The sequence below is a fragment of the Gracilinanus agilis genome, chromosome 3, assembly GCF_016433145.1.
Source record: "Gracilinanus agilis isolate LMUSP501 chromosome 3, AgileGrace, whole genome shotgun sequence".
NCBI lineage: Eukaryota > Metazoa > Chordata > Mammalia > Didelphimorphia > Didelphidae > Gracilinanus > Gracilinanus agilis.
In genome coordinates, this window is record NC_058132.1 from 94701535 (window position 1) to 94715638 (window position 14104).

Here is a 14104-nt window from a genome sequence, read left to right on the forward strand (position 1 = left end):
ACTACTTTCCACCAATACGATCCTCCTTTATAACATAGATATCCAACAAAACAAATCAATACATTGACCATGTCTGAAAACCTATCTCATTCTGTATCTGTAGCCCACCATTCTTGCCAGGAAGCAGGAGGCATGCTTCCCCATTATTCCTCTAAAGCAGTGGTTCCCAAACTTTTTTGGCCTACCGCTCCCTTTCCAGAAAAAAATATTACTTAGCACACCCTGTCACATACTATCACCACCCCCTTACAATTATTCACTGCCCCCAAATGCACCTGTGACCATCACCGTCCCACTGGATTGCTGCAGCACCCACCAGGGGGCAGTGGTGCCCACTTTGGGAATCACTGCTTTAAAGTCATGACTGATAACTGCATGGATCAGTTTTCTGAAACCTTTCAGTATCATTTTTCTTTAAATTATTGTGGTCATTGTATAAAGAGTTCTCTTGGTTTTGCCCACTTTGCTCTGCATCCATTCATATAGGTCTCCTCAAGATTTTCTGAATTCTTCATGGTCATAATCTTACAGGACAGTAATATTACAATGTATTAATATACTACAGTTTTTCAGCCATTTCTCACTTGTTTTCATTTTGTTCCCATAAAAAGTGCTGCTGTGTTTATTTTAGTATGTGAGGGTGGGACCTTTCCCTCTGCCTTTGACCTCTTTGGATTCTGGGATTGTTAGTGGTAATACTGAGCTAAAGGGTATGTATACTTTACTAGCTTTTGGGCTATAATTCTAATTTGGTTTTCTGAGATTGAATCTACTGAGACTCAAAACTTACAGAACTTATTTCATACTACTCTTCTTCACATGCAGCAAATTTCAGACAAATGGACTACAAGTCAGCCTTTGCTTGTATATCCCCTCTCCTGTCTTTGTTGTCTTTGTGCCTTTGCTCATATCATCCCCCATGCCTAAAGTGGAGTCATCTTCCCTCCCTTTAATTAGCTCTGTTGAAGATCCTTCTTTCTTCAAGACCCAGTTCTTCTGAAATCCTATATAGATATAGATACCAGTTATGGATATATAACAATAATATAGTTATCTATATCTTTTACATAAATATATTTAATATAATCATATGGCATTTGCCTAAACTGATCTATACATATCTCATTTTCCTATATATCATAATCATTTGTACATTTGTTCTTCCCTCCATTAGATTATAACCTCTTTGAGATCAGGGTTTGTATTAGTCTTTGTGTCCTCGTTATCTAGCATAGAGCCTTGCATACAGAAAACACTATATATTTGTTGAATCATAATCCCATAGGATTCCTTCTTTTTGGCACCAAAATGTCACAAATAAACTTTAATCTGATACCAAGGTATTTTCTTCTTCACTTGTTATTTGCTTAAGCCCAAGAAGAAACCAGGGAAAACTGAGATGAAACCAATTTCCCATGGGACAGATTACAGTCATGGAGTGTTAAATGTTCACTTGACAGCTTATGACATGACCCTCGTGGAGAACTTTTCCAAGTATGTTCACAACCTCTGCAATAACTTCTCCATTAAAGTGGAGGAAAGGTAGGTGTTCTGTGGGATGCCCTCTGTCAGGTGGGCCCACACTTTGTACTGTGCTTGCTAGTTTGCGATAACATGAACATAAAACTACAGATTTCCCTTCATAGGAGCTACCTAGGCAGTAATCCAAGAGAGTCTTTGGTGGGCAATGATACTTAATCAGTTAGATTTTTTTTTATCTCATCTCATATCTGTAAAATTAAAATTAATATCCTGTAACTCCAAGTATTATATTTTATAAGATTTATTAATAATCATTTGAAGTAGAAAAATAAAAGAACAAAAGTAAAAGCCTGAGTAAAGCCACATGAATAAAATTCTCCTACCTGGCACTCACCCAACCGCCACAGCCAGGTTTCCGGGAGAAGAGAGTGAGGGTAGAACTATACAAACACAAAATTTATATCTTCCCTATGTTAGTTACATACCGTAGATACGCAACTGGAATGCTGGGAGAGAGAGTCCCTGAGGAGCAAAATTCTGTCCACACATATTATAGCTCTAAGCCTTTGAGTAAACAGTTATTCCCTCATCTCTGTGGTGAAGATGATAATTATGATGATAATGATGATGATGGTGATGATGTTAAATGATAATGTTGATGAGCTATTTTTTTGTAGTACTTTATGGTTTTCAACGTGCTTTTACATAAATTATCACATTTGATTCTTCCTGCCTATGAATAAGCATTATTATCCCCATATTATGGATAGATAAACTAAGGTTAAGAGAGGTTCTCAACTGCCTTACCTGTACTAGCAAGAGGCAGAGCTAGGATTTGAAACTAGGTCATTTGACTACAAAGCCAATGCTCTTTTCCTACTCTTCTGGGTAGAAATTAAATAACCTAAACTGTTTAGAAATATCTCTTCCTTTTAAGTTAGTGAACTGTAAGAACAGATGACCTATAGAACTTCTCAAGTATTATAATTGATAATAAGGTGGGCTTTTGAGTAAGTTGACTTCATCCCTGGATAAAATTCAGCTTCTCTTTGGGAGATGATGTGCATCAAAGTAATTATCCAAGCAGATGTATTGTTTATTCAACCTCACTGTAATCATGGTCCCTTTAGATCTCAGAGATTTTAATATGAGACAGTCCTCTCTTATATTTCTGGACTTCAGTTTTCCCATATGTAGAAAGAGGAGAATTAAGCAGAAAGGGGAGGGTAGCTAGATTGACATCATGTGTGCTCTTAATGACTCCAAACTCCTCCTTGAAACAAAGGTCTTCTGAACTTCATTATTTTTTTGGTGACACTCTGTGGTTATGAATCATTGAATAACATAGTCAATGAGGAATTAAGGGTGCAAGTCCTCTTATTGTAGGCAGTGAGAAAAGCTTATGGTGGGTGTGAGTGGGCTGCAATATATTAGCACTGAGGAGTTGTGTGGGAGAAGCACCATGAAGAATGTCATCCAATATAACGTAGGAGTCTTGAGGGCAGAACCGTTTTGTTCTTCTCTTTGTATCACCAGCAACCCACACAATGTTGCTTATGATATATGCTTGTAACTGCTTATTGAATTGAATCAGAGATAAATGACCCGAAGGGACATATACTAATAACATCAAGAACAAGGAATGGGATGATGAACAAGCAGATAGCCTGCACACTCCTATATGTATAGTCTCAGTGGTGACTTTATTATATCAGGAGCTCTAGAGAAAGACCCTTAGCATGTTGGGGACATGGTGGTTTTTCAGAGGGCAAAACCAGAAGCAAGGGGTGAAAGTTATAGAAGAAATTTCCATTTCTAGGAGGAAAATCATCCTTATAGATGGAACTGTCTTTAGGGAACTTGGGCTGCTTTGATGTATAGGGAATTCTGTTCTCACAGTTTGTAAGCTGAGATTGGTTGATTTCTTGTCAGGGATGTAATAGAATGAATTCTTGTTAAGATTACAGTTGGACTAGGAGACCCTCTGAATTCTTTTCCAACTCTGAGATTCTATGACCTCTTTGATTTGCATTTTTCCCCCTTTGTAAAATGAGAATCATAATGCTTTTCCTAAGTATCTCAGCAGATGTTAGGAAAATCCTTTCAAAACTATGAAGTGTTATAGGAATGGGAATTAATAGTATTATCATTACCTTACTTCAGTGAGTGAACCAGGCTGATTAAGGGGGTATTTGCAATTACTAAGTGACCACATAATTCTCTCGACAATTGAAACTATTTCTGCAGCTATGCTCTTCCCACCAAGACCATGGAAATACTGCAGATGCCAGAGCAAGGCAATAAGATGTTTCTGGACTCAGTCCTGACCACCCATGAACGAGTGGTCCAGGTAAGCCTTTGATATTGACTCCATTTTGGTGACTCTGTCTACCAGATGCTCAAAGTAGACTGAAGCCAAGGCTCTGGTTCTTTTGAGGATTTTAATTCCAATCTCCTGTTCTGATCCATTGCAGATACTTACTCATTCCATCCCACCTTCCTTTTAAAAAATTGTTTTTATTGATATCTTTTGTTTTTACATTACTTAGATTTCTCCTTGTCTCACACCCCTCCCTGAGAGCTATCCTTTATAACAATTATTTTCTAAAGAAGAAGAAGAGGAAAAAAAAGTCAGCAAAACTGATCAACATATTTAAAAATATGTGATAGGTTAGTGCTTGTACTCAAGCCCCTACCTCTACAGAGTATTAAGGAAAGATTACTTTCTCCTATCTTTTCTTTGAAGCTGAGCTTTATCTTTATTATTTCTGAATATTCAGTTTCACCTTTTGAGTGTGTAGTTGTTTTCCCATCGCTGTATTTATAACATTTCCCTGGTTCTACTTTCTTCACTTTGTATCAGTTAATGTAAATCATTCTGTGCTTTTTTATATTCATCATGTCGATTGTATTTTATAGCACAGTAATATCCCCTTACATTCATGTACCACAGTTTACTCTTCCCCAATCAGCTGATATCTACTTTGTTTCCACTTCTCTCCTACCAGGGAGTGCTGCTGTGGGTATTTTGTTGTTGTGGAGCCTTTCATTTTGGCAATGCTCTCCATAGTATATGCCTAGTAGTAAATTGTTAGGTTAAATGGACTGAACATTTTAGTCACTTTATATAATTCCACATTATTTTCCAGAGGAGTTGTACCAGTTCACAGTTTCAACAACAATGCATTAATATTCTTGCCTTCCCATAACCTCTAAACATGGACTATTCCCATCTTTTGGCACACATGAAAAATACAAGCTACTCAGCATGGCATTTACGTTCTTCTACAATCTGGATCTAAACTACCTTAGTTCATACTGCTCCCCTCACATTCCTTACATTTCAATCAAACTGTACTCCTGCTGTTTCCTAATCAGCCTGATTGTTTTCTAAGGCTCTGGTCTGGCCCTTTTCCTTTCTCCCTTTGTACCATTTCTCTTGGTGATCTCATCAACATTCATAGATTAAATTATTATCTCTGTGAAGATAATTCTCAAATCTTTTTATTGAGTGCTAACCTCTTTGGGACTTCTAGTCATATCTCCAACTTCCTATTAGACATCTCAAATAGCATAGCCCATAGACATTTTTTAAAAATAACTTTCACCTACCATCTTAGAATCAATACTGTGCATGGGTTCCAGGGCGGGAGAATGGTAAGGGCTAGGCAATGAGGGTTAAGTGACTTGCCCAGGGTCACACAGCTAGAAAGTGTCTGAGGCCAGATTTGAACTGAGGACCTCCTATCTCCAGGCCTAGCTTTCAGTCCACTGAGCTACCCAGCTGCCTCTGCTCATAGACATCTTAAACTCAACATGTCCAAAACTGAATTCATTATCTTTTCCCCTCCTTAAAACCATCCATCTTTCAAATTTCCCTATTACTTTTGAGGACACTACCATTCTTCCTGTCGTCCAGTCTAACAACCTAGATGTAATTCTCAGCTCCTCTTTCTCACTCTCATATCTAATCAACAACAAATTTCTGTCATTTCAGCCTTCACAGCTTCTTTTATGTATGTCTTCTTCTCTCTCATGAACTATCATCACTCTTTTAGGATACTACCTGGTATAGATGCCCATCATTTCATGCCTTGACTGTTTATCAGTGCTAATAGATCTTCCTGCCCTGAGTCTCTCCTCACTTCAGTCCATTCTCCACTGAGTTATCAAAGCTTCTTCCCAAATAGCAAGTCTAACCATATTACCACAGACACACACACATGCCACTCAACTCCTGTGGCTCCCTGTCATCTCCACAATCAACTCTAAAATGTTCTATTTGGCTTTTTAAATTCTTTATCCCTTCCTAATTTTTTTTTGTCTTCTTGTGCTTTATTTCTTTCCATGTACTCTATACTGGCCATTATCACTGATCTCTTTGTTTATTCCTCATATAAGATTCCATCTTTGAACTCTTATCATCTTCACCCTTTCATGCCTGGAATGCTCCCCCTCTTTATTTCAGCTTCCTGGATTTCTTGGCTTCTTTTAAATCTCAGGTCTAATCCCAACCTCTGAAAGAAGCTTTTCCCAGGTTTCCCTAAAGCTAGCACCTTCATTTTCAGATCATCTCCAACTTATTCTGTGTATATTTTATTTGTTCAAAGCTTTTTTTATGTCTCCCCTCTTAGACTGTGAATTCGCTGAGGGCAGGAACTGTTTTTGCCTTTCTTATATCCCTGTCACTTAGCACAATGCCTGACACATAGTGGTTGCTTAATAAATACTAGTTGACTTGACTTTAAGTAGAAATGGTCAACTAGGTCAGATTTTCAGAAGAAATAAAGAAAGATAGAAAATTGAAAAGAGACCATTGGATTTGAAGAAAAATGGTTCCTGCTGATCCCTGAAGGAAAAGTTTCAATAACCTTGTTCAGAGGCAGAGACAAGATAGGAGAATGAGAGGAAAGGAACAGTTCCTAATTTACTCCTAAAGAGGGGGCAGGAGAAAAAGAGTAGGGTAAATGGAAGAGTATAAGATGGGAGGAAATATAGTTAATAGGCTAGAACCTCCTCTTCTTTAGGCATTTCATTTTCTGACTTTAAAATACCTGGTTTTTCTTTCTGTTTGCAGATCAGCAATTTGAGTTCCACATTTGCATCGATTTTCTTGGAAATTCTTCAGAGCAATCTGCCAGAAGGAGTCAATCTCTCAGTAAGGGAGGTAAGTATGGGTTTATATGGGGATTTGATGAAAATATATTTGTGTAGGTCAAAGCCTCCTAAGAGAGAAAGTAAGGGTATTTTTTTAAAAGAAAAGAAATATCACATGATCCAGTATGAAAACAGGGAATAGTCTTTGAAAAAAGAGCTTTCTGCACAGGCAAGGTAACAGTTATTAAGCTTCCTCCTCCATATTTCCCATGCTGGAATACTTCTGTGGGAGAAGATAAGGCTGGGCCCTATTAGAGCAGTCCATAGTATGTATTGTTCTCTAATCATCCAAAACCTCTCTTATATCATAGACTCCTAGAGTGGTGAGAGACCACTAGCACATGGAACCCACTTATTCACCTGGTTCAGAAATCCACCGCTTCACCTTCCCAAGCTATCTAGGCTTAACCATTTCTACCCACAGAGAACTCCCTCCCGTCTGAGTCTACCTTCTCCCTTATGGAAGAGAATTCATTATTAGAAAGTTCTTTCTCACATTGAGCTGAAATCTGTTACTTTGACTTTCTCCTAAGCCCTTAGTTCTTCAAGCCTTTACAACCTGTCAACCAGTCAGCAAGCATTTATTAATGCCTACCATGTGCCAGACAGCTAATTGTGCTGAGCACTGGAGATACTAAAAGAAGCAAGAGTCCTTGCCTTCAAAGAATTTGCAATCTAAAGGAGAAGATAATATGCAAACAAATAACCAGCTATATACAGGATAAATAGGAAATAATTAACTGAGGGAAGCCACTAATTATGAGGAGTTAGGAAAGGCTTCCTATAAAAGATGGAATTTTAGTAGGATTTAAACTACAAAGAATCAATCAGTAAACATATATTAGGCAGTTGCTGTCCAACAGTCTCTGTGCTAAGGCAGGCACTATTAGAGACAAAAGACAGATCTTGCACTCATTGGGCTAACTACAGATATAAGCAGGATAAATTGGGATATAGTTTTAGAGGGAAGGAACTAGCATTAATGGAGACTGGGAAGGCTCCTTGTGGAAGGTAAGATTTTAGCTGGATCTTGAGGGAAGCCAAGAGATGGAGAGGGAGAGGGGGGGTATGGAGAGAGACAGACAGACAGAGAGAAGAGAGAGAAGAGTCAGGAGAAGGAGTAAATTGTTTAAGGAACAGAAAGAAGGCCACTATCACTAGATCAAAGAATGCATGTGAGTGAGTAAAGTATAAGAAGTTTGGAAAGGTAGGAGGGCCCAGGTTTGTAAAGGGCTTTGAATACCAAACAGAGGATTTTATATTTTATCTTGGAAATGGTAGGTAGCCACTGGAATTGACTACATTGGTGGGAGAGAGTGAGAGAGTGGTCAGATCTGCACTTTAAGAAGATCATCTTGATAGCTGAGTACACAGTGGTTTGGAGTGGGGAAAAGACTTGGTGCAGGCAGTCCCACTCCACTAGCGGGCCACTGATTGGATATGGGGGTGACAGAGGGAGGAGTTGAAGATGAAGATATAAGCCTGAGAAACTGGGAGTTTGGTGGTACCTCAACACTAATAAGTTTGAGGGAAAGATAGTGAGTTCACTTTTAGATATGCTTAGTTCAAGATGTCTTTGGGCTATCCAGTTTGAGATGGTCAATAGGCAGTTGGGGATATAAGACTAGAGGTCAGCAGAAAAGTTAAGAGTTTGATAAGGATTGAATCTGTGGGATCTGAGATCACCAAGCAAAGTAGTATAGAGGGAGAAGAGAAGAGGGGCCAGGACAGAGTTTTGAGGGACATACATGTTTAGCAAGTGTGATCTAGAGGAAGATAATGCAGAGGAAATTGAGAAGGAATTGTCAGCTAAGGAAACCAGTATAGAGTACTGTCTTTAAAACCTAGAGAGAACCAAATTTCAAGGAGAGCAAGGTAATTGACAGTGGCCTTTTCAAGATGGTTAGCCATAAAAAAAAAAAAACCAACAGGAAAAATATGGAATGATCCATCACAATTGTATACTACAGCTTGTTCAACCAATTTCCTAGTTGATGGACGTCTCCTCAATTTCAAGTTCTTTGATCCCACAAAAAGAACTGCTTTAAATATTTTTGTACAAATAGTTCCTTTTCCTTTTTTAAAAAAATCTCTTTTGGATACAGACATAGTAATGGTATTGCTGGATCAAAGAGTATACGCACAGTTTTATATCCTTTGGGCATAGTAGAGCTTACATTTTAATGGGATAGATTTATAATGGTTAAATTGAAATTTTGACTAAATAAAAGAGTTATTTTAAAAATGGTCACCAATTATTATCCCTTAAGTCAGGAAAACTATTAGCAGCTTTTAGCGGTTTCACTTTCACTCTTTCCACCTCTTTTGTAAATAAAAGCTATTAAAAGTCATTTCAACTTTGAGCAATAATACTTTAGATCTGCCTCTACCATATTATTTATAATTTTCATATATGTTAGTCAAACCATTAAAATTTAATTCCTATAACATACAGGCCAGTTGCTGTGGCTGGCTCCAGGTATCTTCTTCCAGATAAGCCCCACTCCCATATCCAATTTTTTTACCTTAAGGCTGTCACTTCCTTAGAAAGTCACTAGGCCTCTACAAAGAAGTTATTGGATAATGGTGACTGTCATTGATGGCAACTTCAAAATTTCCTTCTCCAGTCAAAATGAAATAAATAGGATTTGAACACAAGTTTTCTGAGTTCAAATTAAAAGATCTAACTAACTAACTGCCTCGGCCATACCAGAGTCTCTCACAGGAAAAAGACTTCCTTCCTTCTCACTATTCCATGATTGGAACTCTCCAGCACTTGCCTGACAGGCCTGGCTGCTATCTTACACTAAATGTCTAAAATCTTAATTTTCCTCATAACAAAATCCAGTGAGGTCTTTACACTACACTATGCCAGGTAGATCCTAGAGAAAGTTTGTGGTAAGCTCAGCACCTAGCACAGAACATCATGCAGACTAGGTGCTTAATAAATTTGTTGAAAGGCATATATATTTTTTCCACTTAGAGTTTTTCAGTTATTTCATTATACACCATGAAAAACTGGGCTGGCTTCCATGGAACCTTTCCCAAATCTCCTATCAACCTTATAAACCCGTCTACTTTGGTGGCTTTGAAGGGCTACATTAGCTGTAATCCCTATATATTAAAACAGTACTGCCCTGGTTTTCAGTGTTGTTAATTGATGCTTCACCAGGGGGTCTAGAGACCTAAATTAGTATCTTTTGGAACACAATCAGTTACTTGATACCTGCAGAAAGAGCCTGGAGGAAAGATGCTCATACTTCACGGATCTGTGGTTTCATCAGTGCGGGCATTGCTTTCACTGTACAGATTTCAACCCCCTTTTTCCTAAGTAGATGGCTTCATCAGTTGCTGTAGCCAAAAAAAAAAAAAAAAAAAAAAAAAGTCATCCCATGTTGTCTAGCCCTCCTTTTATAGTTAGCTCTTCTTCAAATTGAAAATATTTGTAGAACACTTAGCACAGTGCTAAGCATATAGTAGGCACTTAATAAAATGTTTGTTCCCTTTCCCTCTTTTCTCTTTTGGAATTCTCAGCCTGTTGCTGAGCCTGCAATCAAAGTATAGTTCATATTTAACAAAGACAGTGAAAGTCCAAGGTCACCTCCCTACCATAATGAGACCTCATAGGAGAACTTCAATAGGAAGTCTCTACCTCACTCCTTCAGTTTGAAGGGCAGCTATCCTCCCTCTCTGGCACCTCCCAGTCAGAGAGTTAGTGTTAAGTTTCCCTTCCCTTCAGTTTCAACTACATTCTTTTTTTTTTCACATGACATTTAATGTTTTCACCACCAAACTTCAAATCTACATTGTACAAAGTGACCAGCAAGTGTGCCACATTAACTTGGCCAACCTCTGAGATTGTACCTTTCATACCAGTGTCTTCTTCGGCTCTTTTGGTAACTAAATATGTTTCTCATTCAAGTGAATTGGAATGCTTCAGTTGGGTTGATTCTCAGGAGCCTTATAAAAACAAAACAAAACAAAACAAAAAACAAAGATATTGCCCCATCTTTGTTTAGTAGTTCAGTGTTTGTCTCTTTCATAGCAATTAATTAATTACTGACTTCATTGAAGTTAAAACTTCCAAATATAACTTACTAATAGTTTCCAGATTCAGCTCAGACCACTCAAGATGAAAATACTCTGTTAAATACAGATAATTTACAATAACTTTAACAGTTAATTGTCCATAACACACACCAAAGTTTTTTCCCCAGACCAATTTTAAGATGATCCATTAGTATTCCTTGTACAGGTTAAAAACAGTCTTCAATATTCTTGACTTTTACTTTTTTTTAAATATAAAAGTTGGAAGGGACATTCAAGTTTCAAGTCTCCACATTGAACTTAAAAAAAAAATAATCATCAACAGCAACAGCATGTTGAGATCAACAAGCCAAGTTGTCTGACTCCAAGAAGTAGAGGCCTTCAGTATGTATTCATATATATATATATATATATATATACACACACACACACACACACACACACACACACACACAGAAGAATTCAGTGTTCCAACAGAAAAAAAAGGAATGTTATTGACTACTAGGTCATTTCAAGACTCTAACAACTTTGCCTAAGGACACAAACATAATCAACAGAATTTCCTATGGACTATTGTGGGTTTTTTGTGGCATTTTAAAAAATGTTTAATGTTTTTATCTTTAAAAAAATTTTTTAAACTGTCCAGTACAAAGAAAGTCTCACAAAATTTCATAGACTTAAAATGTGCAAGCTAGTTTATTGCTAAACAGCAGTGTATGGGGTACTTTTTAAATTAATCCAGAAATGGAATTATTTACATACATGAAAAATATATGCTTGAGGGTCTCTTATGTAAAAGAGAGCAAAAAGCTTCTAATAAAAATAGATTTTATATATGTATATATATATATATATATATATATATATATATATATAAATAAAATCAACTACATTCTTGAACAACCCTTCCTCTTGTACAAACCCCATCTTCTTTGAGAGATAGTAGAACGAGTGCTGACTGGAGTCAAGAGACCTGAAATTAAGTCTAGATTCCAACACTTGCTAGTTGGGTGACCCTAGACAAATTGTGTTCCCCCTTGGGCTGCAGTTTTCTCATAAAAAGAGCCTAAATGGCATATACACTATCTGCCTGACTGGATTGTTGTGAGGAAAGGATTTTATTTCCATAGCACACTAAGATTTACCAATGGCTCTCCTCACAAAACTTGTGTGTAAATAGGCTGGATGCATACATACCATTAAATCCTAGGGGATGGGAGGTCTTGTTGCTCTCCTGCCCAGGCCTGGCATATTTGTTTACTCTGTAGAAGAAATGTGGAAGAGTTTCAGCTGAGAGAATGATTATTGGTGGTAGAAATTAATTTCACTGACACTGGGAGGGAGTTCATTTCTAGCAGGTCTTGGCTTGAAGCTAATTCTGAGCCTTTATTTACCCTTCATAAGGAAAGAAAATATTTTACTGATACATGTCTGAGCCCCAAGCATTTACCAAGCACTCAATTAACTTTCATAGCACTGTTCAAGGTAGTACACTGGCAGATACGACTGTAGTAAAGAAAGAGAATTCATTAAGAGCATAATTGCCTTGTGTAGCCCTACAGGGCAGAACCAGGAGGAATGGAGAAAGTCATAGGAAGGCAAATTTCAGCTGCTTCACAATGGAATGGACTGCCTCAAGAAGTAATGAACTCCTAGAAGGACATAGGCAGGGCCTGAATGATCCACTGTTGGGGGGCTTAGTTGCACTGGAAGTGGGAGAAGAATGGGTTGGCCTAGAAGACTTTCCATTTCCACAGTTTTTTGAATGGCACAGAACTATCCCAAACACAGTTGTCACTACCCAAGGCAGAGAAAGCAGATTTTCCCTTCATCAAAGCTTGTATTAAATAGGAGGACAAGCCAATAGAAAAGTGTTTGAGTGATAGAGAGCATTTCCAAGGAAAGAGGTTGGAATGAGAGGAAAAGCCTTCACTCTGAACTCATGTGACAATGGTTTTGATCCTGACTTCTTTTTTACTAGTCCTATGACCTCGGACAAGTCACTTTATGTCCTTTAGCCTCAGGTTCCTTTTCTCTAAAGTAGATTAATATTTGTGCCATTTTCATCAGGGCTTCTCATGAGGAAAGTACTTTGAAAACTGCAAATTATAGAATTGAGAGCTATTATTATGATTATCGAGGAATTATATGTTTTTATTACTGGTCTCATCATCATTATTAGCAAACTATTAACTGCTATTATTATTTAATTCATTGTTATTTAGAGGGAATTGTGAACTGTTATTATGAGGGATCTCATGAATGGTGATGATGAAATTTTTCTTTCCCTTCTCCCTTCCTCCAGCACACTGAGGAGGCTTACAAAGGAAGGTTCAAAGCTCGACCAGAACTAGAAGAATTATTGTCCAAAGTAAACTAAGGATGTATTTGAAGTACCTCCTGAATAAATGGATCTCTGCTGGGTTACAAAATTGAAGAAGATATGGACTCTTAGAGACCATCAGCTTCTGCTTCCTCAGCCAGCAAACCACCTATTTTCTTGTTGTCTATAAATAAAACCATGTGCTTTGGGCCTGTGAAATTGTCATTATTTTAATGCAATCAATTACAAGCGCTATCATGGCTTCCTTACATGTGTATGTTAGGATCAGCCCAGTCCAACATGGCTTTCCCTGATGGGATTTCACCTTTTGTGGCACAGGCTCTCAGAGCCAGGAAGAGACCTCAAAGAATATCTGGTCTAGCCTGTACCTAAGCAGGAACTCCTCTAGTGTATATTCTGAGAAGTGATCATCTAGCCACCATAGAAGGACAGGAACTCACTTCCTTCTAAGGTATCTTCTCCCTCTTTTGGACATCTTTGATAAGGATATTTTAGCTAAAATTGAGCCAATATTTGCCTCTTTGCAGTTTCTTCCCATTCTTCCAGTTCTTATCCCTGGGAGGATGAAGAATTAGTTTAATGGCAGGTGAGGGGAGCAGCTAAGGTGTCTCAGTGGATAGAGAGCCAGGCCTAGCAGTGAGAGGTCCTTGGTTCAAATCTGGCCTCAAATACTTCTAATCTGTGTGATCCTGGGCAAGACACTTTTGTCCCATTGCCTAGCTCTTGCTGCATTTCTGCTTTAGAACTAGATTCTAAGGCAGAAAGTAAGAGTTAAAAAAAAAAAAAGTTTAATTCCTCCCTCTTCCCCATGACCTTTTACATGCTTGAAGACAGTTATCATATCTTAGCCACCCCCTCTCCCTCAATCTTCTCTTATCCAGGCCATATATCTCTGATTTCTTCAACTGAAATCCATCTCAACAGCTTCCACGCATTCATTACTCCTAGCTGTGCTTTCCTGGACTAAGCAAGACAAGATTTTTTTTTTTTTTTACCATCAGTGTTTATCCAGCTGAGGTTTTCTTCTGACATCCTTTTCCAAAGGGAAGGATCCTTTTAAAAATGTAATTGTGC

The 14104-nt window shown here is 37.9% G+C and overlaps 1 protein-coding gene across 1 annotated transcript in view; it reads left to right on the plus strand.

The window, feature by feature from the left end:
* MRPL48 (mitochondrial ribosomal protein L48) overlaps positions 1-13228 on the plus strand; it is a 93433-nt gene extending 80205 nt beyond the window's left edge. The window contains exons 5-8 of the mRNA XM_044668119.1: positions 1373-1542; positions 3730-3832; positions 6560-6649; positions 12992-13228. Coding sequence (XP_044524054.1) covers positions 1373-1542; positions 3730-3832; positions 6560-6649; positions 12992-13066 — 438 coding nt within the window. The 3' untranslated portion in view covers positions 13067-13228. The remainder of the gene's footprint in view (positions 1-1372; positions 1543-3729; positions 3833-6559; positions 6650-12991) is intronic.
* Positions 13229-14104: the final 876 nt, after the last annotated feature.